At 36.2% G+C, this 27,425-nt stretch overlaps 2 protein-coding genes across 5 annotated transcripts in view; both read left to right on the top strand.

The window, feature by feature from the left end:
* The window catches only part of LOC131158188 (uncharacterized), a 56,023-nt gene extending 37,986 nt beyond the window's left edge, over nucleotides 1–18,037 (top strand). The window contains exons 8-14 of one of the 2 annotated variants that reach the window (XM_058112863.1): nucleotides 7,468–7,599; nucleotides 7,674–7,787; nucleotides 10,443–10,490; nucleotides 15,574–15,658; nucleotides 17,261–17,308; nucleotides 17,399–17,539; nucleotides 17,623–18,037. In XM_058112863.1, the coding sequence (XP_057968846.1) occupies nucleotides 7,468–7,599; nucleotides 7,674–7,787; nucleotides 10,443–10,490; nucleotides 15,574–15,658; nucleotides 17,261–17,308; nucleotides 17,399–17,490 (519 nt within the window). In that variant the 3' untranslated portion in view covers nucleotides 17,491–17,539; nucleotides 17,623–18,037. Of the gene's footprint in view, nucleotides 1–7,467; nucleotides 7,600–7,673; nucleotides 7,788–10,442; nucleotides 10,491–15,573; nucleotides 15,659–17,260; nucleotides 17,309–17,398 lie in introns of both variants that reach the window. The other variant, XM_058112864.1, reaches the window with a different exon arrangement.
* A 59-nt stretch (nucleotides 18,038–18,096) lies between these two features.
* On the top strand, nucleotides 18,097–21,068 carry LOC131158189 (uncharacterized). 3 transcript variants are annotated; one of them, XM_058112865.1, is made up of 7 exons: nucleotides 18,097–18,779; nucleotides 19,069–19,244; nucleotides 19,428–19,530; nucleotides 19,616–19,732; nucleotides 19,930–20,100; nucleotides 20,481–20,604; nucleotides 20,717–21,068. In XM_058112865.1, exons 1-7 carry the CDS (start codon nucleotides 18,513–18,515, stop codon nucleotides 20,830–20,832), a joined length of 1,074 nt encoding a protein of 357 aa, XP_057968848.1. In that variant the 5' UTR covers nucleotides 18,097–18,512; the 3' UTR covers nucleotides 20,833–21,068. The 3 variants fall into 3 exon arrangements, with proteins under 3 accessions (XP_057968848.1, XP_057968849.1, XP_057968850.1); XM_058112866.1 differs by having other exon boundaries at nucleotides 19,011–19,244; XM_058112867.1 differs by lacking the exon at nucleotides 20,717–21,068 and having other exon boundaries at nucleotides 20,462–20,573.
* The last annotated feature ends 6,357 nt before the right edge of the window (nucleotides 21,069–27,425 follow it).

Below are 27,425 nucleotides of genomic sequence, written 5' to 3'. Positions count from 1 at the left end.
TATTTAAAATTTCTACCTAGGTTTGACTAGACATTTGTAGTATTACACAACCTAGAGTCTATCTATGTAATCCCAAATGCGCAGATAAGTATAATACGCTGAAATTTAAATAATGCGCATCATTCACACAACAACATACACGTGCAGAAACATAAATTGCGCAAATATAAACAGACACGCGATATGTTATCGGGGTTCGGCCAACTGTGCCTACGTCCTCGCCTCTAGCTCGCAAGTCCGAGGATTCCACTAATGCTCACTTAACGGGTGGAGCGACACCGTTTACAATCAGGTCAATTAACGGAGCTGACCTCAACCTACACCTTACCAGGATGGTGTACCTAGCTTTCCTAACCGGATCTAAACCAATCCGGGACTATTCAACAGGGCTAGTCTCCCTCTTTAGGCCCGTTCCTGGAATATAACAAATTTAACCAATAATGTGTGTACACGTAAAATGCTTCTTACACTAAGCAGATATGTACCACTAAGCACAAGCAATAATCAATGCACATCAATATGATAAGAACTATAAGCTCAGTGCAGATAATACTACAACTCTCAAGATAATGTCACTAGGCAATCCAAGTGTGAGAGTGTGTTTGCAATCTATCTTTGAAACTATATATAGATATATATCAACCACAAATAGGGTTTCAAATATTTTTAGAGAATGTAGTCAAAATATCTCTAAGATGATTTTCTTAAGATTCTAACACAAGAGATATTTGAAATTAAGCTTGTTAAAAAAATATTTCACAAAGCACAAGAACAAGCTTTTGAATACTTGCAACAATAATGCAAGATTCACAAGCGCAAACGAGTTATCCCAAGATAATATTTATCAATGAAATAATCTGCGATCAACTCAAGCTAACTCTCATAAAATAATTTCAACAATGATAAATGAGAGAGTATACTAGTTTTAAAATAATGTATGAAAACACACAAATATATTCACTCTTCAAGTTGCAACAATAATGCAAATGAAATGGATACAATAAATGCTCTCTTTATCAAAGATGGTTTTGCAAAGAAGAATCAAAGAGAGTGAAAAATTTGCTTGAAATGTTGAGTATATAGCAAAAGGGGTATAAAATATTTGAGAGAAATTTTCCTAATTACTTTTTCTAATCTCATGCTAATCCTTACAAATGAGAGGGTATATATAGAGTACCCCAAAATTATAACTGTTCAGGACATGTAGGGTATTATTAGGATTATTTTAAACCATTTTAGCACAATTAACCTTGTTTAAAAAAAATTTAACCGTGGTAAAAAAATTGTCCAACCCGAGAGCACCAGTCAACCGAACTTGAGGTTCGGTGACCAAGTGACAAAGTTCGGTCGACTATGCAAAAAATGAACTGAGAGTTCGGTCGATTGACTAAGGGTCTCAAGGGCGATTTTTTCAATTGCGCGCAGTTCGGTCGACCAGGTGATTTTGAACTAGGCAGTTGGATTCTCTCACGTGGGGGTTCGGTTGACTAGAGCGTTGCTCGTATAAATCTGGTTGGTCGACTGAGGAGTCAAAACGTTGACTCGTGTGGGAGTTCGGTCGACCAAGTTGTATGAACTTGGCAGGGTACGGTCGACCGTGCTATGGTCAAAATGTTGACCTCCGTACGGTTTGGTCGACCGAGTGATTTACATTGTGAAAGTTCGGTCAACCGAAGCACTGTTCAATGCACAGTTTCAGTCCTATTCTTTATCAGAAGTCACCCCTTTTCATATAGGTATAAGTAAGTTATAGGGGACTTTACATGTGATGATTAGGGACCTAGGGTCAATCTAATGGCCAAGACTTTTCAACTATGCCCAAAAATCCGACGTCGGTCGACTGAAGGGTGATCCCTAAGGTTCTGTGGCTCCCTATGGTCAGTCTATGGTCATCACTGAGCTTTTATCCATATCATGCAAGCAATGCATTAATTATTACAGACCATTTCCTATTTACTATTATAAACCCAAAAAATATAAATTACAATAAACAGATATGCCGGGGTCTTCAATTTTCTTCAAGTTGTCGCATGCCATCAATATAATCTGGTTAGTATGATCCTGTACACAAACTTGAAAACCATCAAACGCAAAGAGTATTTGTCATAATCAAAACGGGATATGACCCATAGGGTCAACAGTAAGCCTTTTTTTATTTTAAATTTAGTAAATGAAAATCTCTTTAGAGGCTGGATTTTTTAGGGTTTTGTTAGGATTCTCAAATCAATTGGGATTTTCTATTTAATGATAGGATTCCAAAATCAATTGGGATATCTAATTAATCTATTAAGATTCCCAATGAATTCTATTTAATGTTAGGATTATTTAATGTTGGGATTTTTATTTAATGTGTTAGAATTCCCAAATCAATTGGGATTGAGTCCATTAAGGACTTGGATTGGGATATTGTACATTCCTAATAGGAGTAAGTTTCCCTACCCTATATATATGTAACCCTACTGGGCTTTTCCACCCAAGAAATAACATAATTCATTGCCTTTGGCTAATTTGGAGGCAGATTGCCTCGAAGTGATACTATTTTCCCTTCTTAAAATTTCCCCAATTTCTCCACAATAAAACCCTAGGTTCTTATCATTTGGTGTCAGAGCTAGCATTCTTGTGAATGCCATTAACCTACCAACAAAAGCAAGATCTTGGAATTCTTGATCTTCACTCGTACACAAGGGCCTTAATAAATTTTGCAGTCCTAGATGGAAGGCTAAAGGTTGAACTTAGCAATATTTAAGTCTAAATTTTGAAGAGATCCAAGCATCGTTCTCTAAACTACTCATTACATCTTCCCACAAATAGAGAGAAGATGATGCCTCTACATTAGCTAATCATAGGGAGCAGCCATATGCGTGCGAAGGAGGTTACCGAGGAGAGTGTGATTGTGTCCTTCTTGTATGAAGGTGGAATTTCCTTGGTGGGATAGTGATGACCTTACTAGTTGGGTTTCTAGGGCTGAAAAATATTTTTGCTATCACCGCACTTCAGAAACATCTAAAGTTGAGATTGCTTCTATTAGTCTAGATGGCAATGCTATGACTGGTTTGAAGCTCATTATGGAATGATTTCATGGGTAGAGTTTTTTTTCCTATATTACTTGTCCGATTTAGGTCCACTATATGAGAACATCAATGGAGCGATTGCTAAAATATGCCATACTAGCACTATCTTGGAGTACTAGGCACGATTTGAGCAGCTATCAAACAATACTACAGATTGGAAAGAAAGCCAACTTGTTGGAAACTTTTATTGAAGGTCTCCTATCTGACATTCGGCGTGAGGTCAAAGTATGTGGGCCACGAACTATGACTGCTACAATGTCCTTCGCGCAATTAGAAGAAGAGAAGTTGGGAGAAGAACGACATCACTCCAACATGACCACTAGCAAGCAGAATTTCAGTAGCATTATCCCACCCCCTGCTCTTCGCAATCCTTTTTCCAAATGATTAACTTAAGAGTAACTTAAAGAGAGAATGACAAAAGGTTTGTGCTGGCATTGTGATAGAAAGTGGCATAGAGGGCACTGTTGCAAAAAGGGATGACTGTTGATGAATGAACTAGTGGAGGAGCCATAAGAGGTTGAGGATAACCCCCCTCATTTAGATAAAGAAGGTACGAGACCTGATGATAATGATGAAACTATCACTTCTTCAGTTTATGCTTTAGATGGTTATGCTAACCTCAAAGCATGAATATTAGTGGCTCCCTAAAATGCCAACTTGTTACTATCTTAATTGATATAGGTAGCACTAATAATTTCACAGACACAAAAATCACTAAACGGCTAGCGTATCTAGTGGAGCAATATGAAAAGTTTGATGTGAAGCTTGTAGATGGAAGGACCTTGACATGCCAGAACAAGTGTCTGAAGGTTAAACTTACTATGCAAAACCATGGCTTGTATGCTATTTTCTTTTTGCTGCCACTAGAAGACTAGGAAGTGGTTTTGGGTATTGAATGGTTAAGGACTTTAGGTGATATGGCTTGGAACTTCTCTAAATTAGTTATGAAGTTCATCGTGAATGGCCAAAGAGTGACTCTTAAAGGCAAACGTTGTGGTAATGTCACTACAGTTTCAAGCCATCGTATGGAAAAGTTCCTTAGAAAGGAGTGACATGGTTGCTTGGTACAACTTCAAGAGTTACAACATTAATCTGGCCAGGATGAAGAGCTAGACTCTTTTATTTCAGAATTCTCTGACCTATTTGCAGAGCCACAAGGATTGCCACCTTAACGAACACATGATCACTGTATTCCTTTATTGGCAGGTAGTGCCCCTACTGAAGTATGTCCTTTTCGCTATTCTTGTTTTGAGAAAGAAAAAATAGAAAAGATAGTGAAAGAAATGTTAGATGCGGAACATAATTCAACCAAGTGTCAGTCCACATTCTTCTCTTGTCTGATTGGTGAAGAAGAAGGATGGCTCTTGGCGGATGTGTGTTGATTATCGAGCACTGAACAAGAACAATCTGAAGGATAAGTATACTATTCCTGTTGTGGATGAATTGTTAGATAAGTTGGGAGGTGCCTAACAATTCACCAAACTTGACTTGAGATCAGGCTATCACCAAATTCGGGTACACAAGGATGACATTTAGAAGGCTTTGTTTAGAACTCATGATGGCCATTACAAGTTCTTGGTTATGTGTTTTGGGTTAAACAATGCACTTTCAACTTTCCAAAATCTCATGAATGACATTTTCCGACCTTACCTACATAAGTTTGTTCTCATATTTTTTGATGATATCTTGATATGTAGCTCATCTCTTGAAGATCATTTAGGTCATTTGCGAATTGTACTCACCACTCTTTGTGAGCATCACCTTTTTATTAAGAAATCTAAATAGTTAAGCTTGATCACATGTGGAATACCTTAGGCTTATTGTCTCCCAAGAAGGTGTTTCAATTGACCCTTCTAAAACACAAGTGATGGCAGATTGACCTATTCCACAAACAATCAAAATGCTGCTGGGATTTTTGAGGTAACTGGTTACTACTGCAAGTTTGTCAAGGATTATGGAAGGTTTAGAGCTCCATTGACTGCTCTACTGAAAGGGATGCATTTGACTGGAGTGAGGAAGCCAAACAAGCCTTTGTCGAGCTTAAGCACGCAATATCACCACACTAATTCTTGCCCTATCAAATTTCAACAAGGTGTTCATCATTGAGTTTGATGCATCAGGAGTTCGCATTGTAGTTTTAATGCAAGACATATACCCCATTGCTTTTACCAGTAGGGCTATTTCTCCATCCCACATCGGCATGCCTGTTTATGATAAAGAGATGCATGTGTATTTATGAAAAAGAGATGCTAGCCATAGTGTATGCAGTTACAAAGTGGAGACCGTATTTAATTGGTTGATATTTCCAAATCTGAACTTATCACAAGAGTCTGAATTATTTTTTTGGAGCTATGAATCTCTTCCATGGAACAAAAGTGACTGACTATAAGATTATTTACAAGAAAGGGAACGAGAATGTGGTGGCAGATGCACTCTCACGACTTCCTAAAAAGTTAACTTATAGCTATTTCTATACCTGCATGTACTACTCTTGAACAAATTAGGAAGGAATGGTGGTAAAATCTGGAGACTAGAGGTATTATCCAAAAGCTACAAAAAGAGCCAACTTCAGTCCCTCCTTACCTTTTGTACTCTTTAAACTTACTGTATAAAGGGAGGATTTTATTAGTGCCTAATTCAGCCCACAAGCAAACCATACTGCAAGAATTACACGCATCTCCGGCTGTAGGTCATTGGTTTTCTTAGAACCTACAAGTGCATTTGTTAGGAATTTTACTAGAAGGGAATGAAGGGTGAAATCAAAAAGTTTGTGGCAGAATGTGATGTTTGTCAACGAAAAAAAGGGGAAACTGTGGCGAGTCTAGGCTTTCTACAACCATTTCCTATTCAAGAAGAAGCTTGGATTGATATCTCCATGGATGTAATTAAGGGACTTCCATCTTCTCTTAGTAAGTCGTCTATACTTCTTGTTGTGGACTGTCTCATAAAATAGGCTCATTTTTGTGCCATAACTCACCATTATACCACTATAAGTGTTGCTCGTACTTTTGTTGAGAATATTGTCAAGTTGCTTGGAATTCCCCAGTCTATTGTCAGTGATTGTGACAAAGTCTTTACCAGTAGCTTTTGGAAGGAACTTATTCGTTTGCAAGGAGCACAATTGAATATGAGTGTTGCATATCATCCACAATTAGATGGGCAAACTGAAGTTGTTAACAAGTGCTTGGAGATTTATCTTTACTTTGCTAGTGACAAACCGAAGGATTGGGTAAGATGGCTCCTATGGGCGGAATGGTTGTCTAATGCCACTTATCATATCTCCATCAAGTTGACTCCATTCGAGGTTGTTTATGCTCGAGCTTCTCCTGTTCTTGTGAGGTATTAAGCTAGATCATCCAGAGTTAGTCAAGTTGACAAAGAGTTACATGATTGAGACAAAGTGCTTCAGTTCCTTAAGGAAAATCGTGTTACAGTTCAAAGCTCGTATGGAATAGCAAGCTGATAAGCACCATAGTGAAAGGGAAATCTCATTGGGAGATTGGGTATTTCTCAGGCTACAACCCTATAGATAGATATCTATGACTGTTCGTTCTTCAATGAAGTTGTCTCCTTGATTCTACGGGCCTTATAAGATCCTACAATGTATAGACCCTGTTGCTTATCGTCTTGACTTACCATTTAGTTCTAAGGTACATCTAGTTTTTTAGGTCTCTTGCCTAAAAAAGAAGTTAGGGGATCAAGTTTCTATGCAATGCCACTTGCCTGATGTTGCACCTACGGGTGAGGCTCAAGTGCAGCCACAAGCAATTTTGGATCGCTGGGTGCTCAGACGTAGAAACTTATCAATCCTTGGAGGAGAGATTCCCAAAGTTTATTGCTACTTAGCCATAAGGACAAGGCTGATTTGAAGGAGGTGAGAATGTTAGGATTCCCAAATCAATTGGGATTTCTAATTAATCTATTGTGATTCCCAATGAATTCTATTTACTGTTAGAATTATTTAATGTTGGGATTTTTATTTCATGTGTTAGGATTCCCAAATCAATTGGGATTGAGTCCATTAAGGACTTGGATTGAGATATTTTACATTCCTAATAGGAGCAACTTTCCCTATTCTATATATATTACCCTACGAGGCTGTTCCATCCAAGCAATAACATAATTCATACCCTTTGGCTGATTTGGAGGTAAATCCCCTCAAAGTGATCAAATCCTATTTTCTCTAACTATCTTCCCCCCTTAAGATTTCCCCAGCTTCTCCATGATAAAACTCTAGGGTCTCATCAGGTTTTATTTAATGTTGCTTTTGTTCGAAGCGAAGAAATTTCAACATGAGTTCTCTACAAAATCAAGCTCCTAATAAACCTTGCAATGCATTAATTTTCCTGTGTTAAATATATGCTTCGTGTTCCTTGATATGTATAATGTTTTTCAGATTGTACATTGGAGAAATCACTTAAAATTTACTGAGGAGGCAAGGTTGACGCCTGAAGCAAAGGATTTGATCTGTAGGTTGCTTTGTGATGTTGAACATAGGCTAGGTACTAGAGGTGCTGATCAAATAAAGGTACGCTGCTATAATTGTTCTGTATTTACCTCCTTTTGCTTTTTCTCATGCTTATGTACATTGTAATGAATCAGGCTCATCCTTGGTTCAAAGATATTGTTTGGGACAAGCTCTATGAAATGGAGGCAGCATTCAAACCAGAGGTCAACGGTGAACTTGATACTCAAAATTTTATGAAATTTGATGAGGTAGTCTGTTATGCATATCGCTTAATCTTTCCATAATGAGCCATAGGTTGTTTTGACTTTAAGCTGAAGTTACTTCTGTTCATCGACTCTTTCTTTAAAATAATGGCTTTTCACCTACCAATGAATATACATATATCTACACACACACACACACACACACACACACACATATACATACACACACACACACACACACACACACATATATATGGCTTTCCTTCCTACCTAGAAGAGTAAAATGTTAAAGAAAGGGGCGGGTATGGTTTTCTCCAATAAAAATTTGTCACAGCTTCCTCATTGGCAGATGAAGCTGCTTGCAAAAAAAAAAAAAAAAATGCATGGGTATGTTTTACTCGATGGGTGTAATTTAATAAAATCCTTCTATTTAAAAATGTTTGGGGGCTTGGATCATACTGTTGTTAGTTGCAATATTTTCAGTGATAGAGCAGTTTTCTTGATTTTCTGGAGGCAAGGATATTTTTGTGAATAATAATCATATTGTTAAAAGAAGGAAAGAGCTTGCCCCATGGTATCTATCATACGCAAATCCAGACCAAAAGGCACCACTAAATCTTCTGCCTCAACATCTAAAACAACAATTTTATTGTTTCATATGACTGTGTGATCGTATCTGACTATTAAAACTTCTACCAATTACACTCCTGCATGTTTGAAGGTATGATTGGAGGCAATCCCCAGAATTTAAGAATTCAAGGGATTGATGCCTTAATGAATTACCTCTCAAAAGGATTTTCCACGTGGAAGAAACAAATTCTGTCTAGATACAGAAATTTTGACGCATTAATGATCAGTTGTTGTGAATTATAGTCCAGGTTCGCTACACTTCTTTTATACACCAAGGCTATTGGGATTGTCTGCTCTGACTAATTAAATGGCAAACTTTTAGATACTCATCATCTTTGGCCAAATAAATGAAAGGCATCATTTGCAGAGGTCCTAACCTTCCTCATTGAATGCTTCCATCCTTTCTCCCTTTACAGACTGACATATTTAGAGCTGCTCCTTGTACCAAGAAACTGATGTGTGTAAGAAGTAAGAACTACTCAAAAATGCAACCACCAGTCCCAAGTGTCAATATTTACTCATATTTGATTTATTCTCTACAAAAAATTTAGATATTGATGCTACCATGGTCTTAAATTTCTTAGACATTGGCAAAATTTCCGCTTTCTGCCACCCTCGAAATCAGAATGGCAGTCAATTTTTATTTTACAAAACTTTTGTCAAAATTTCCATGAATCAGTCAAAATTTATTGAAATATCAAGATTTCTGAGAAATTTGTCAAAACTTTAACTGTAGAAAGGAATTTCCTTGGAATTCAAATTTGAGATGTAAAACCCAAATTGAAATTTCTCTCTTAATTTATATGAAAATCAAACTACAACATTTTATTTGGGATTGTCCATTTCTGGCTAATTAAATGGCCAACTTTTAGATACATATCCTCTCTAGCCAAATAAATGAAAGGCAACTGTAGGGGTCCAAACCTTCCTCATTGAAAAGCCTCCATCCTTTCTCCCTTTAGGGACTAGTAAAAAAAATTCAAACACCATTTCCAACTGTCAATCTTTACTCATATGTAATGTAGTCAGTTTCTCTATCAAAATTTTAGATATGCTACCATGGTCTTAAACTTCTGAGAAATTGTAGAAATTTCTGCTTTCTGCGACCCTTGAGATCTGAATGGCAGTCGATCTCCATTTGACAACATTTCTGTTGAAATTTCTGCGAATCAGTCAAAAATCATTGAAATCTCAAATTTTCAGTTGAAATTTCTCAAAACTTCGGTTGTGGAAAGAGGTTTCCCTGAAATTCAATTTTGAGATTTGAAAGCCAAATTGATATTTCTATATTAAATTATTTTTTTTAAAAAAATATTTAATTTTACTTCATGAAACTAAATATTGTTACAAGAACTATATGAACAGATTTTAGATTTCTGAAATTATATGAATAATTAAAGTTAGATACTCTACCTATGACATTTAATTTGACCATTTATGTTTAAATTATCTATATTTCTATAATAAATGATATTTAACTGATTTTTAATTTCATTTATATAATTGAATATATTAAATGTGATTATTATATTACAGTTTTTGCACTTTATGTACAACATACCTTTTCTTGATATATTTTATTTATAAAATATTTTAGTTCTAAATCTTGCATTATTATGTCTATTATTAATTTCTAAAATTTCATAAATATTTTCCATGATTTACTGTTAGTTTCCATCATTTAAAAAAAAAAAAAAACCAAAATCAAATTTGACATCGGCATTGAATTTTTTTTTTTTTTTTTGAAGCCTCAAAATTTTAGTCGAAATCAAATTTAAGATCTTGGATGCTACATATCTAAATTCAACCTACATGCCTATATTTGGAAAATCGTTAGTGGTCATGATATTAGCGTGCTTAGTGGAAACTCACTATATTTGGCATAAAATAAGCTAGGCAGTGATGTAAATGAGCAATGCCTGTTGTCTTCCTCTACTTATTTTCTCTCTCTTTAGTTTGTGATCTATGTATATTTCGATGTAAGAATATTTCTATATGTTTTGCTTGTTCATGGTATGATACCTTTCTAAACTGCCATGCTTGGTTGAATAAATTTAAATTTTCCGATAGGTGGATGCTCCAAGACCAGCAAGAACTGGATCTGGACCTTCAAGAAAGGTACGTAATTTTCAGTGGTCAAAAATATGGAGAAGTATGGGGATTAGAGCTTGACTTGTGAAATTAGTTCTGACTAATTTCAGTTTTTTGTTTGTATCAATGTCATAATAAATTAAAATATGCCCACGTTTTTTTGGTAGTGAGATGGTAGTGCATAATTGAAAAATAGCTTGTTAAAAGAGTACCAAAAACTTGAAAAGATGTAAGAGAAGACCATGCTATATTTGGACCTACACCCTTGTGTGAAGTCTGCATGTACAATGTTCTTTACATATTGCTGTAATGTGTTCTGCTCCACATTGGAAAATGGAAATGCATGATTTTGGATGTGGCCATTGTGGCAGCCATTTCCAAGAATGTTTCTGTATGATAGACTAGAAATTTTATCCGACTTTTTAGCAGGATAGATCAAAGTTTATTTTAATGTGTTATTTTCCTTTGGGTTATCAACCCAGTGAAGGACCGGTTAGACCAGTGGGTCAAACCGGTGATTGAACTGGTTTATGTATAATACATAATCACCTATGACAAATTATAGTGAAAAACGATTAATAATAACAATTAGGATTTTTTTTATGCCACTATTCTTATTATTTCTCAAAGATTTTTTTAAATTAACTATTTTGTCATTATTTTTATTATTTAGTCAAATAAATATTAAAATATACTGAGAGAGAAATGTAAATGAGTTGAGTGCTCTGGTTAATTCATATGTATACATTAAATACCATTTTTATATAACATTCGTTCTATTCTGTGACAAACATAAGCAGCTGGTGTGGTAAGCCACTCTCCCCTCTTCCCTCTCCCTCAAGTCCCAGGTTCAAATCCCTTTGGAAGCATTTGAAATATTTTTTGTATAAGGGGAGCCAACCCAACTGGTCCACAGGTTCCAACCAATTCAGACAGAGTTGGCTGGTTCTGTCCATGTTGACCCCAGTTTATCACATTTTAGGTTTGAGTGCATGATCTGGACTGGTATGTTGATTGGTTCTGGTTTGACCACTCAGACAGGCGCCCAGTTCAGGTTTTAAAACTATGGCTTAGTCCAAGATGCACTGTAGTGCATTTTCCTTGGCATGCAGCAAAAGGGAGAATTCTTATCTCAAGGTTATATAACTTCAAAATTTTTTTTTGGATTTGGAAGTGCAAAATGGTCATGTACTTGTTGAAGCACAAATTTGTTTACAGTGTTGTCTTTTGAGATACCAACCAAGAATTGTTTCTACTTAAAAATAAATAAATAAACATGGATGGCACTGGATAGTAGGGGTGTAATTGGTTCTTTTCGGCTTGGTTTGGGAAAAACCAATAACTGAACCAAACTCATTGGCTTTTAAATTATTCAAACTGAAACCGAACCGCACACCAACGGTTTAACTTTACAGTAAACTGATATTTTCCAGTTTGGTTTGGTTTTTCTCAGTTAGTAAGACAAAATTTTGAACTTTTATTGGTCCAACTGAAAGTGGGCCAGACAGAAGGCCAAAATAAAAATGTTTTATGCCCAAAAGATATTGGCTTTAACTGCCGCAGCCCAAGAGAAATGGGCTTTGAGAGATTGACCCAGCTCCTCAATTAAATAGAGAAGCTTGGCCCAATAAGTTTGAACAATTAGAATGCATACATCCCAGCCCATTCGGAATGTGTTTTTGTAGGAGGGGGAAGGGTCTTCCCTTCTTCCTCCAGGCCAATGTGGGATATTTATACCCAATACCACCCAGCACCTCACTCTGCCATTAGAGCTCCAATGAGAGCTTCTCCCACAAATCTGAGCACCCAATTCAGCAAAATTCCTGAAAAAAAATGTCACCATCTTTGTCCTAGAAGCAAGCCTTCTTTATGTCTTCCTTCATCATCCTATGGTACTTTTCCCACATCGGTGTCCTCAACAAGTTCTTGCTCTCCAATTATTGCTTCAGCTTCCCAATTTTCCTCACAATCTGCCATATGTCCGCTTGTGCCGTCTTCAGCTACATCTCCATTGCTTTCCTCAAGGTCATCCCTCTCTAGAGGGTCAAGTCTAGGGCTCAGTTCCTCAAGATTGCCACTTTGAGCGTCGTGTTTTGTGGGTCTGTTATCGGCGGCAACATTTCTCTCGGGTTTCTTCCAGTGTCCTTCAATCAGGCCGTCGGTGCCACCACACCCTTCTTCTCCGCTGTCCTCGCGTAGATGATGACCCTCAAGAGGGAGGCTTGGGTTATGTATGCTGCTCTTAACTCCTCAGTCCTCTCTTAATACTCTCAGCCTCTCACTCTTCACCCTTCAATCACTTGTCCCACATCGAAAAAATGAACTTGGGGGGTGCCTCTGCTTACCTATAAATTTGACTGAAAGTTTATTTAATTTTAAAGAAAAATTATCAAACTATGATTAATATATATCTTTGTTTGAATATAAATATATATTATTAAAATTATTTTCATATTAATTGGGCTTTTGGTTTTTTCGGTTCAGCTTTCTTATAAAACCGAAAGTTGGTTTTTATAAAAGTCAAAACCGAAACAGAAACACCAAATCAGATTGTCAAACAATTCAGTTTCAGTTTGGTTTTTGGTTTTTCAGTAAATTTTGTACACTCTTACAGGGATAGGCTGAAACTTGATGGGATATATTCTGGGTGATATTGATGTCACGAGAAATGTGAAATGTCAGTGGTTTATTTTTTTCGGTAAAATTGCATACACCTCCCTTGAGGTTTTTGCTATTTGTGCTTACCTCATGGTTTTAAAAATACACTTGCATTCCTTTTGATTCTAGATTTCATAATTCCATGACATTGAAAAGGATATGATATCTGCAGTATATAATATCCTTTGCACGCAATATCATTCTAAATTCTAAAATCTAAATACTCAACAACAGCATTTTGTTCCCCTTACTAGCCCTGAGTAAGGCCCTGCTCAAAATGGGCTAGTCTAGGCAAAAGTATATGATCCCATGCTAATCCAGTCTCGCTGGAGTAGAATAGTGGGGCATAAAAATTAGATATTTATATATTTATTGAGAGCAAAAGAAATATTTGAAGTTAAAGAAAACAGAGAATTACAAGCTAGGAGAGGATGAGATCCTCAAAAGCAAAAAGAAAGAAAAAGAAAAAAAAAAAACAAGAAAGAAAAAAGAAACTATAAAACTTAAAAATAGCCTTCTCTAATTGAGAAAACATCTCTTTAAACCCTTCCCTTCCTAGTTAATAGTGCTCTGAAGTCTTGCCAGTTCGTGCTCTCTTTTATTTTCTTTTTTCTTGGCCCATCCAGCCAAACTTCATTCCCTGCATGATCCTCCGGCAACAGACCCATTTCATCCAAAAGTTTTTGAGCACTTACATCCTGCATACTAGCCTCCTTCACAGGAGTAGGTAATAACACATCCCTACATTGATTATTCACAGCCAAATGTACACCCAAAACCCCTCCTCAGTGGAGGAGGCACATGGGAAAGATCCCCAAGTGCATCATAAGAGTTGGAAATGTAACCCATTTTTCCACAAATCCCATCGAACAAATGACCACTATCACAAGTGAAATTGCTACCAAACTTGCTCTCCTCATTTTAGATATCCTCCCTTTCCTTTCCTCCTGAAAATGATTTCCTGCAGTATAGGATTTATGTATTTTTATATTTTAGAGTATATTATATATTTTAAATATCAATGGGCAGGCTGGATAGAGCATATTCACATGCACTCCATTGATTCTTGCCTGACACATCTTTTTTTTCTTTTTTCTTTTAATTGAATAATGTATTGTATTGCTAAAAGACTCTCAAGGGAAGTCAACACAACAAAAACAAAACTGAAGGAACATGACTTGTTTTCTACCAAGTTTATGAAGAAGTCAAAATTTTTACAAACATCTTTTTTCAGCCATAAATGGAATGTAGAAAAGAATGTTTTGATACTTCTCAAGATAATTTTCTTTTGCTTCATCGGGTCTGGGATTTGTTTCCTTCCAAAATCCAAACTAACCAAAAGCCGAAGGGATAGTATCCCAAAGATCATTAACCTTTCTTCTAGAGTTCTGTTTCTTACTTGTCAATGGCTCAAAATTTCAACATATACAATGCAATAGTCATTTTTTTTTTTCTAAAAAAATTTAATACAATGCTAGGTCATTTTAACAACAATCAACTATTAAGGGGTATGATTGCAATGAATATCGAACCTTAAGACAGTAGAATGCATTTTCTAAAATCTTGAGGTAAGTGCCTATGTTTCAAACTTTACTGGAGGTTTCTGCAACCTACCCTTCGCCCTTTTTCTCTTTTTTTCTGAGTGCACACATGTGCGCCTGTATAGATGGGTGGGGGGATGGGTGGAGTTGAATTTTCAGGTATCAAAAAAATGGTAGACAAGGTGTGCAAAGAATTTGAAGTGCAATAAAGCATGCATACAAAGAACGCGTACGACAAATTTAGGAGCCGAAAGCAAGTGTTACTTATTTTTATTTGTTTTTGGACAATGGAGGGGCTTGGATGCACATTGAACAGATATCTATATGACACCTAGCATGGCAACCCCCAACACAAGTGTAGACCTAAATACAGTTTTGACCCCACGAGGAATGAAAAGCTAATGTTATTTTTTTGGACATGTTGAAATTACTGATACAAACTGTGGAGTTTTCTCTGAATTATTTGGAAATCCGACTATAAATATATATATGGATAGAAAAAAAATCAAGAAAAGGCCCAATTGGAGCAAGACAACTAGTGGTGACAAAGTAATGAGCTGCCAACTGTGCATCATGTTCTAGCAGAGTCTAAATGACTCTACATATTAGGGTATTCAAGCACAATAAGTCAGTACCGTATGGGAATTTGGTCAACATCATTGGTTTTTTTCCCCTAATTTTGCTCTTTTTTTCTCATTGACTATCTTGTCTAGTTTATTCTAAAAACCTTTGAAAACTTCAAGTTATATGATCGTACATTGCATTTATGCAATTTCTAGCTATTCAATTTCAACCCTTTCCATCTTGATTTTCTTTATTAGTGTTCCTTCCGAATGTCACTATCCTTAAATTTGCTATATTTATGAACTTCACCCAGTCATTTTAATATCTTTCTACATTTCTCTGAGCAGATGATGTTAACTCCCAAAGATTTGAGTTTTGTTGGCTATACATACAAAAACTTTGAGGCTGTTAAAGGGTTGTATCATTCTTTTGGTATGTGATTCTTGTTCTGCTTGAATGTTAAGAGTTTATTTAACACATTCATTTTTTTTTTTTCTTTTTCAATCCTTTGATATGGCATTGCTATGTTTTATTGGCCAAAAATTCTTACCCTATCTTTGGATAGGCCTTGGATTTGGATTTGTATTGGATTTGAATAAGATGTAATATAAAATTGTATTGAAATTTATCCAAATCCACTCAAATCCAAATCCAAGGTCCAAAATCTATGCCCCCAAATGCAGTGTTAAGGTGCTGCTTTTAAATGGCATATATATTATGTTACTTTGATAATGTGTGGCACATTTGAGAGTTGAGAAACTCCTTACCCTGTATCATAAGGGTCTCCTTTATATCTTAACATTTGAAAATGCCTATTTAAATTGTCTTTCACCTCCTTATCACTGTTTGTTCTTGGATTCATTTGACCTACTGTTTCAATTTCTGAGGTAATCTCAACTAACTAGGCTCCTGTATGAGTTGCAGTGGTTCTTCTTAGCTCTACCATTATACTTTTCTTCTATTTTTCTTGGAATTGTTTATGTTTGTATGAGTCTCGTTCAAATGCAACATTTAAATTTTTTGAAAATGAAAGTTGGACTCCAAACAATCCAAGCCTGTGTTCGATGATCAATACTTGCAACCAACACATGCTCAAACTTGTAACAGCACAGGTTGCAGATTCCAACCTAAACCACTGAACGGCACAAGCTAGATTCTATTATATGTTAGAAACTTGTCTACGATACAATTGTAACGCAATAATAGAGAACAGAAATATCATAACTAAAAACATAGTCTAACTATGAAAGTAAAAATTTGCGTAGTGTTTGAATGTACAATTGGTCATTTGGTTTGGAGCTTTGAGTTTAGAGAAAAAAAATAAATAAATAAAAGGGAATAATGGAGCTATTATGGAGAATGGGACTTAATGTTGTGGCTGATTCTTTGAGAAGATTTATGAATTTGTGCAACGGTGCCTTCACTCATATCATCTGTGATGAAGATTCTGGTTATAGTAGCAGCAGATTCTCTTCCCCACCCAACCCATCAGCCAGGCCTCAGTTTTTATCATTTTCGATTAGAATTATTATTATTTTTTGTTGTTGTTGTAATTATTATTATTATTATTATTATTATATAAGAAAGCAATAGTAGCACTAGCAAGAAAAACACCTTGATCCTAGATAGTTCACAGAATGGTTGGAAAAGGATTCACTTTAGTAGTCCAGATTCTGTGACATTCTTATTCTGATACACCTGGTGTGTTTTCTTATAGTATTTCTCTTTTGTTGTTTCTTGCCCAATGGTTACCCATTAGCACTGAATGCCTTCGAAGGACAATATTACTGCCCATATTTCATCTAGAACTCCGCTCATGATCTTATTAGGCTTGCTTGGATACTAGCTTCCCTGCGATGTCTGATTGGTTGTCGTTCATGACAAGTGCAGTCAGTAATGGATGCTCTTGCAGGACAAGCGTAACTAAAGCCATATTTGTTCTAGACCTTTTCATGTATTCTTGTTAAACTTGACTGTGTGCTTTCCTTATGATGGCTAACAAAGATCCTCATAAGTTCTTTTTGACTCTTGCAGATCAAAGGGGTAGCACATCGCCAAAACCATCGCCTGCTGATTATATGAGTAATGGATCCCAATTCATCGTTCATATTTAAGCATGAATTTGTGTATTAAATTGGGCAGATTTTCCTAATCGACAATTCTCCTTTATAGGTGATTCTGGAGTCGATTACTCTGCTACGTACATGACCAAAGACGCAGGAAAACAAGTGCTTGGTTCATCCGGGGATACCATGTCGCAGTGAAAGTGACCCGGACCCTAGTTACCCTGTAAAATGCCTTGTATAAAATTGGGTATGCCTGCTTATTTTAGACAGGTCTTGCCCTTATTTGCATTTCCCCATGAAGATGACTGCATGTATTCTGCAGAATCTCAGGTGTACGGTGATGTTGGGAGGTACTTGAGGAGCGATGTTTGGTAGGGATGGTGGTAGATATGATTACAAGGTTTTGTCTTAGTTTTGAGCCTGAGACCATTTCCCAAGTCCTGACTGCCCAGGTTGGCTGAGTTGAGCTAAACATGCCTTCTCTTGTGGCAGTTTCTGGCCTTTTTGTTTCCTTTTATTTTTGTTTTCTTGTTCAAATTCCCCCTTTTTCTATTTTCATGACAATCATCAAAATTGAAACTGCTCTGTATTGTTGTATTAAATGAAGAAATAATTAATATTGTATGGAAGCCATGGGGCGCCAGGGAGGAAAACAGGAAAGAAGGGCTTCTTTCATTCCGAGATATGAGCAAATGCTTGATGCGGGAAACCATTTATATAATCATCAATCACCAGAATGTTCTTCTCTTGGCATGTGTAATAATATCATTTTTGTGTGTGCATTGATTCATATAATTATGCTTCTTAACGGTTTATATTATTCTGTAAATATGTGAATTGATAAGGACCCTCTGCATTCTTTCCCTCCATTCGTAGAATCTTCAAGAAAAAACTAAAACTTACGGAATCTGCCTTTCTTTATAAGATCCAAGTGGGTGAAAAGATGAATACCCATTATATTGAGGAAAATCAAAGACTCTATGTCGGAAATATCCACAATAGTCATAACGATTGCTCCATTATTGGCGAAAAATTCTAGTACTTAGTAGTTTTGGTTTTGGCTTGTACTTATTTGGCTTAGCAGGGGGAAAATATATATATACATCAATAGAGTAACATATGATGCACTCTGTCATGCTTGTAATTTTCGTTGTTCTGAGGGTATAAAAGGATGGGATGAGGTACTCATTGTAATTGGGTTCATCCAGAGAGCGAGAGAGATGGAAATGTTGGAGGTTGGACCCTGTGAAGATGCATACGAGATGGGGTACAAGATAGGCCACAGGTTTTCCAAGCAGATAAGAAGCAGGGTTGGCTCAGACCCCACTCTCCGCCACCACCTCCTCCCTTTTGCCCTCGATACTACTGCTCCATCACGCCAGCAGCGCCTCATCAGCAACCTCACCGATGCTACCCAGCACATGTTCCCAAGGTACTGGGATGAGCTCCGAGGGACTGCAGATGGAAGTGGTGCCCCTCTTCTTGAGGTAATTAATTATCTTTTCTTTCTTTGATAAAATTTTCAGGAACTATATGGCGTTGCCTGTTGGTTCTTCAGTTCCGTTCCGGCCCATTTAAAACCCAAGTCAACTGAAATTGAACACCGACTATTCTCTTTAAAATTAAAAAAAAAAAGAGAGCAAATCAAAATTTAAAAAATTTTCCAACCTTCTAGTTGATATGGGATTGCTCTTCACATCATGATTGATATCCCATAGCAACAAAGCCTCCGAAGCAACTCATCTGCGTGTTCGTTCGTTCAATGCCCGTCTGCAGATAATACTGCTCAACTTTCGGAAGGAGATACTTCCATTTCTTCCAAACTCAGATCAGATAAATTCGAAGGCCGGCACCAACACTTCCGATGACTGTTCTGATGTTCTTGTGGTCAGCGACTCCATGGCCATTGCAGCACACAATGAGGATGCAAACGTCGCTCTGGTTGGCCACACGTACGCCCTCATCTAATCTGTTATCCAAATTTTTTAGATCTTAGTGCATGGGGAAAACGTCTAACTTGTGGCGTGACCCGGGGTGGTTCCTAATGGACAAGAGGATGATCCAGAATTGGTGTCATCTGTTCTGGCAAATGACAACTTCCATGAATTTTTGCATGTGTTGTGGGGGGTTTGCAGTTATCTGATCAGGGGAACTCTTCCGGATGGACTGTCCTTCACTGCTTACACTTATGCAGGAGAGCTACCAAGCTGTGCATTTGGATTTAACAGCAATGGATTTGTAAGTTCCCCAGCCCATTCCTTGTAGTCTTCAGTTAATTGTTCCCAAGGCTCGTAACCCTACCTGCTAAATTATATTTCTTTAGGCATTTACCCTCAACTCTGTGCCCCCATATGAAGATGAAATCGTGGCTGGTGGGATTGGAAGGAACTTCATCTCTCGAGACCTACTTGAAGCGACGAGCATCGATGATGCACTAGTTGTAAGGACTTTTTTCACGTTTGGTTCATAAAATGAAATGAATTAAAGAACTAATGAAGAAAATGCAGAAATAGAGTGCTCCTGATCCATTTCGTTCCACTTCATTTATGCATGCCAAACATGCAATAAAATATCTATCTCCTCGCACCCCTAAAGCTTGTTTTGATCACGTGATTTCGGGACTAATTGCATCTTCAGAGGATTCGTGCAGCAGGAACTTCTGTGGGGCATAGTTACAACCTGATTGACATAAAAACGCGTAGAATTTTGAATGTTGAAACTGCATCCAGGAACCGAGTTTCGATTCATGAGGTCGGCACAGTCCCATTCTTCCACGCAAACATGTATCTTCATCTCCAAATTAAGCAGGTAAACAAAACTCAGTGAGCAATCGGTCAATATAGCTAAGCCAGTGCCTAAATTTCCGAATTAATTGAAAATTATGGTGAAGAGTTATCGTTGACCTATGGAAATGAAGTTTACTCTAGTTACTGATCATGAACCAAATGCATGCAGTTGGGTTGTAATTTGCTTGCTGCAGTGATTTTTCTCATAATCTCAATTTCACCCACTTCTTTTCGATGTAAGCACTAAGCGACCATCAGTCAAAAATTCTGAAAACAAGAAAATCAAAAACACAAACTACAAACTAAAACCAAGCAGCTTTTTTTTATTTTTTTGGTTTATTTTCCCGAAACCGAAGCGAAAAGTGAAAACCAAATTCATGCAGTGGGTTCATGTTGGTGAAGGTACATGATGAGAACTCAATGAGCAGGCAGAGAAGAGCTGCAGAGCTACCAAAACAATCAAAAGATGATTTCCTCTCACTGCTTGGAGACAGGGACGATACAAGATATCCCATCTACATGACAGGTATCAATTGAAGGCTATGGTTGATTTGAACGTTAATTCCTTCCTCTTCTTCATTAGTCTCTAATTAGTAGACCTCTATGTATGTATGCATGCTTGTTCTCTTATTTTTCAGGTCCAACACTTTGCACACTATGTACGGCGGTAATAAATTTGGATGAACAAACACTGTCTATCATTGAAGGGAATCCAAAGAAGGGAGAAGCTTCTTATGCATTCTCAATGACCTAACTCAAAAGAGTTCAAGGCAGCTGGAGGTTACTGAGAGAATTGTTAGCAGCTAATCTAGCCCATTTGGTGAAATGAAAGCCAAGGATATGTCTTAATATCTCATCTATCTGGGACAGTTTACCCATATTATTTCATAGTATTCCTGTTTTCTGAATATGACATTGTACTGCTTAAGTTTTTGACAATGTCGAAGAACCTCCTAACATTATATTTTATTGACAAAGTAAGTTTTCCGTAGTTGACCACTAGTCAACAACTAGTTGACTTTAAAGAAATGGCTTGCATGATTAGTAAAATTATTTTTTTTTTATAATGATAAATATTTATTAAAATACTATAAGAAATATTGTTCTTCAATAACTAACATATACCAATTAGGATTATGTTTTTTCTTTTGAAAACTTTTTATACATAGCAATGAATCTCTTAATCAATAGATTTATATGATTGGTAATGAAATATGAATATTTTACTGAATACTCATTGTTTCGTTGGGCCTTAATTAACTGGATGAAAGGATAAAAAGGTAATTTTACTAATGATACAAACTAATTTTTTAAAGCTGATTAATGTCAATGCGCCAAAGGTTATTTTGTGAGTAAATTATAATGTCAAGAGCTTCCTTCATTGCAGTTAGAAACTTAGGCGGTAGAATGTCACATTTAAAGAAAACTTAGGGATTGTCTTTGGATTTTACATGTTTTAAAAAGTCACTTATTTCACAAATCCAGAATTAAAATAAAAAAAATTAATTATGGGAAGATTAGTAAACTGAAAAATGCCTATATTAATTTTTTTTTAGAGGTACAAATTTTTGAAAATTTTTTATGCGTTATTTTTTGTGGTATAAATTTATAGATAATTGCATGATTTTGTTTTCTCATACATTGTTCTCCATAACTATTGAAAATTGTTGCAAATAAATTAAAAATTTTAAAACAATTTTCAATGTGAAATATGGAAATTACAAATAAATTAATTTAGAAAATAATTAATACCACACATAATATATGTATTTATAGGTAATAGGAGAAAACTAATAGTATGGGAATATTTAGTAAATTTAAGTATTAAGTTCTGAATTCTAATTAAAGTTGTAAATTAGCGAACTAAATTTATATTAAATTTGAATCAATAAAAACTAAAGAATTTGAGTTGCTTGGTAAATTGGTATATTTACATATGTAAATATGAAGAATTATTTTGTTATTTTACCCTTTAAACAAAATGATTTCCGGTAATTATTTGAGAACCAATTACATCAAAAAATATGGTAAGATAAAAAAAAGTGAAAAATCCTAATTTAAAAAAATTAAGCATAAAAATAGTTAATTTTCAAATTTTCTTACTATAACAAACAAAGATTGAACAAATTCATCAACTACAATTGTGAATCCTATGTAATTAACCACCACATCCAAAAATTGGCCATTCATAAATTAAATATTTATTAAAATGTAACAAAATTCTTCACAAAAGATCATAAAGACTACAGAAATTGTAAACAAGATCTAAGATTTTCAAAAATCGAAGACCAGAGGTTGCTTCCTCCTTCTACACTATTATTGCAAGTTTTTGTCGAAAAAATCTTAAATAGTGAACGTCGCCAGCATAAATCAATATCTAGAAACAAATTAAGATCAAAAGAGAGAGATCAAGGTGGTAGAGATATGTGGCACCTTGCACATTGTTTCCAAATAACACACCCATCTCAAATAAGATTTTATCCCATATGTGACGCACTAGTGTACATAACTAAATTAATAAATAGATAAAATAAATAGTCAAGATTTGAGTCTTGAGAGTTACAACTTTACATTTAAAAATAATATCTTGATATTTAAGTAAGAAGATAACGGAATGGTTTCATTATTTTGGTGGATTAGTTAGGTGTTCAAAGGGTTTCAAACATCATCATTTCATTTATGTGTGTGTATGTGTGTGTGTATAAAACTTGATTTAGTTAAATCTTACATAACCTACCCTCACCAAGTTTTTCGACTTTGAACATGTTCATATTCATTGAATTTCAAAGAAGTACTCATTTTGAGTGGCCTTATAATCATATCACCAACTTGGTTTCTTCAAAAAAATAAACTCAATCAATTATTGTTGTTTCTTTTATCTCACATAAAATTTGTAACATAACAATGATTGATGTTAATGTGCTTGACCCTACTACCAAATATATATATATATATATATACTTTTTATTTGGCAACAAGTGGATCTCTACGGGTTTGATGCTTTGACTTGGAGTTGCCTGCTAATCTATTATTTACTTTAATATGGTTACTGATAAATAATTTTTTGAAACATAACGACAATTTTTCAGAACAATAAAATGATAATCCAAACCAATCACAAACACATAAACACGAAATAGGTAATGATTTTTGAACTTATACCTTACAACATGAATTTCATTGTTAAGGTCCAAAGAGTTTTGTAAAGTCTAAGGAGAGTTTACTTGTTGAAGATTCTAGAAGTTTTGCTTTCTAAGTTGGTGTACTTCCATATATATATATATTGATTGTAAATATGTTTCCTAAATTAGAGATATACTCTAATGGCTGAGAGATTTGTAGTCCTAAACTTTAGCATTCCAATTATGTATAGTGACTATTTATGCCCACAATATTGTAAAGCAAAGTACAAATGAATAATACCAAGTTTTGACTTGGTATCAGAGGCTCCCAAAAACCTCCATCAAAACATAAGCCTCCCACACTACTCTGAACAATCATCGCAGCAAACATCTACCACCATATGGCTCCCAAATCCTCTACTCTTGAACCATCAACCCCAGTAATCCATATCTAACCCGAAAATTCTGGCTTCCATGCCGAAGTTGTCCTCACTGAAGTTAACTATGATGTATGGTCCCAAATATTAGAGATACAAATCACAGGACGTGAGAAGCTCGAATATATTATAGGTAAAATTGATCCACCGAAGGAAACTGATGCTACCTATGCAAAGTGGTATGTAGAGAATCAAAAGGTTAAGGGTTGGTTGCTGACCTCCATGTCGCTGGAGATGATGAAGCGTTATCTACGACTGCGTACCACAAGGGAAATCTAGAGTGCTCTTGCCAAAGCATTCTATGATGGATTGGATGAGACACAACTCTTTGCACTAAATCAATGTGCCTTCACCACCAAACAAGCTGGTCGACCTCTATCAACTTATTATGGTGAGCTTGTCGAAATTTTCCAAGAACTAGATTATTGTGATAAAGTTATCATGAAGGATCTCGATGATATTGTCACCTATAAAAAAAATCTATTGCATGGTTGAGAGTGCACATATTTCTTAGTGGCCTGGATGCAGAATTCGAATAGATTAGAGGTGAGGTTCTTTAGAAGGACCTCTCGATGGACCTCGACGACACCTATGCCTATGTCAATTGATATGTTGTGCGCTAAGCTACCTTAAATGTTGAACCCAATAATCCTAAGTATTATGCTCTAATGGCTCGATGCGCTAAGCCCTAGCCTCGAAAATTCGCTCAAAAGACTAATTCTGACCAAGCACAATCTTAGAAGGGTAGTTATGAGATAGGTGCTGCCAAACCTGAACGTTTGTGCACTCACTGTGGTGAGACAGACCATACAAAGGAATGGTGTTATGATTTAATTGGTTATCAAGAGTGGTGGGATCCAGCAAAAGGCACCGCGCAAGCACAGTTTGAAGCTAAACCACCAAGCCTTTGTTGTCGTGACCAAACCTTCTAGTGATGTTGCAAAAGCTTCCTCTTTGATTGCTACTTCAGGTAACACTGGTAAGGTTTTCCATACTTCTGCATCATATAGTAGTAGTAGTAGTACATGGATAATTAATTCCAGTGCTACGGATCACATGACCTTTGACAGTCAGCATGTTCAGTATATGGATCAGTCCACCACACATATAGTCTTTACCGCCAATGGAAATCCCTCACCTGTGATTGGAGAATGTTCAATTCCTCTCTCACATAATTTGAATCTTGATTCTATTTAAGTTGTACCTTCCCTCAACCATAATTTATTGTCCTTTGCTTAAATAACCCGTGTGTTGTATTGTGTTGTGATTTTCTGGCCTAACCTTTGTGTTTTAAAGGACATTAGATCTCGGAATATGATTGGTTGTGGTACTATAAGGGGGAAGTTATACTATCTAGATTTGAAACCTACTAGCTCACATTAGTTGGCTTAAGCTCTTTTAGCAGACTAGATCGACAAGTCCTCTGAAATTTGGTTGTTGCATGGACGCTTGGGTCATGCATCATTTGGATATTTAAAAAAATTGTTCCCAAAGTTGTTTTCTCAGTTAAATACTTCAAACTTCAAATGTGATATTTGTGAACTCGAAAAAAGTCACCGTTTATCATTCCCATTGAACATGAATAAAAGTCCAGTACCTTTTATGTTGATCTACTCTGATGTATGGGGGCCTGTCAAAAACCCTTCCTTGAATGATTCTCATTGGTTTGTCTCATTTATTGATGATCACACTCGTATGACTTGGGTTTGCTTGATGAAATCAAAGAATGAGGTTAACTTCTTGTTTCAGAAATTTCACAAGATGATCTCCACTCAATACCAATCTCACATACAACTTCTTCACATTGATAATGGTGGAGAATTTGTTAATCAAGATCTGAAGAAGTACTTACAGGAACATGGCATATATCACCAGGCAACTTGCCCTTCTTCCCCTCAGTAAAATAAGGTTGCGGAGTGCAAGAATCATCATCTACTTGAAGTTGTATGAGCCTCTTTGTTTGGAGCTCATATGCCCACTAGTTATTGGGGTGAAGCATTTAGTGTTGCGACTTACCTCATTAATCGTGTTCCCTCGAGCTTGCTGAATTTTCAGACTTCCTTTGAAGTCCTTCATTCGACTGTAAGTGCTCCTACTGCTCCAAATTAATCACCTAAAATTTTTGGGTGCGTGGCATTTGTGCATCTTCCTAAGTCGTTGCGTGATAAACTGGAATCACGAGCCTTACAATGTGTCTTTGTTGGCTATGCCTCACTTCAGAAAGGCTACCACTGCTATCATCCCCCATCATGCAAAATGTATGTCACCCTTGACATTGTCTTTCATGAAAATGACATGTACTATATTGTTCCCGAGTCTTCAATTTAGGGGGAGAGACGAAATAAATTGCAGACTCTAAATCTAAATCCTTCTTTGAACCATTCGGATACAAGTGGTGAATTTTTGGATACAAGTGGTGAGTGTCTAGAGGAGGCAATTGGGCCGCGTGAGTAACCTATTCTTGACCAATAGGACGTTTATTTGAAGGGGGAAACTAGTCAGAATTAGATGGAAGCTACTCACCAACTGAACGTTCGTTTGAATGGGGAAAATAATCAGAATCAGATAGCAGCGACTCCACTTCAAGTACCATCTAACCAATTGTTTTCTAAGATCAATTCCTTTCCCAAACCCCAGGTACAACCCTAGCTACATTCTGAATCTCAATTCCTTCCAAAAGTACTACCTAATCAAGCCACTAGAGGTATATTTAGAGTCAACTATGAACCTGTTCTTAGTTCCGATCTTATCCCATGAGCAACTATGTATCCTACCATAGAATGTCAAAGGAAAGTGAGTCATTTGTGAATCAATTATCTGTTGTATCTATTCCTACTAACATGCAGGAAGCTCTGGGAGATTCTAGGTGGAAGGAAGCTATGAATGAGGAAATGAAGTCATTTCAAAAGAACTCAACTTGGGAAGTTGTTGAGCTGCCTGAAGGAAGGAAACCCATTGGATGTAGGTGGGTTTTCATGGTCAAATAACAAGGCATATGGAACCATTGAATGATTCAAAGCTAGACTAGCCTCTAAGGGGTATACTCAAACTTATAGAATTGACTACATGAAGACATTTTCACCAATAGCAAAAATCAATATTGTCCGTATTCTTATATCCTTGGCGGTGAATCTTGATTGGCCATTGCACCAATTTGATGTGAAGAATGCCTTTTTGCATGGAGACCTTCAAGAAAAAGTATACATGGAGTTGCCCCCCTGATGTAATATGCAGTCAGAAGGTGGAAAACATGTCTACAGATTAAAAAAGGCCCTATACAGTCTGAAGCAATCTTCGAGAGCATGGTTTGGAAGGTGTACAAATTCAATGAAAACTTTTGGATACAATCAAAGTAACTCAGATCATACTTTGTTTGTGAAGCATAATAAAGGAATGATTACTTGTCTCATTGTATATGTTGATGATATGATAGTAACAGGAAATGATTCAGAAGAAAGGAGCACATTGCAGAACCACCTAGCCAGAGAATTTAAGATAAAAGACCTTGGTCCTTTGAAATACTTCCTTGGTAATGAAGTGTCAAGATCGAAGGAAGGTATCTTTCCATATCAACGAAAATATGCTTTAGATTTACTAAGTGAGATTGGTATAATGGCATGTAGTCCAATTAGCACTTTTATAGAAGAAAATTTGAAGCTAGGCATATATCCGAATCAAGTTTCAACAAACAAGGAGAGATATCAAAGATTAGTTGGGAGACTGATGTATCTTGCACATACTTGGCCTAACTTGGCATATGCACTAAGTGCCGTGAGCCAATTCATGCA

Source organism: Malania oleifera, chromosome 6, assembly GCF_029873635.1.
Source record: "Malania oleifera isolate guangnan ecotype guangnan chromosome 6, ASM2987363v1, whole genome shotgun sequence".
In the NCBI taxonomy this organism is placed as follows: Eukaryota; Viridiplantae; Streptophyta; class Magnoliopsida; order Santalales; family Ximeniaceae; genus Malania; species Malania oleifera.
This window is presented reverse-complemented; position numbering and strand designations above follow the sequence as displayed.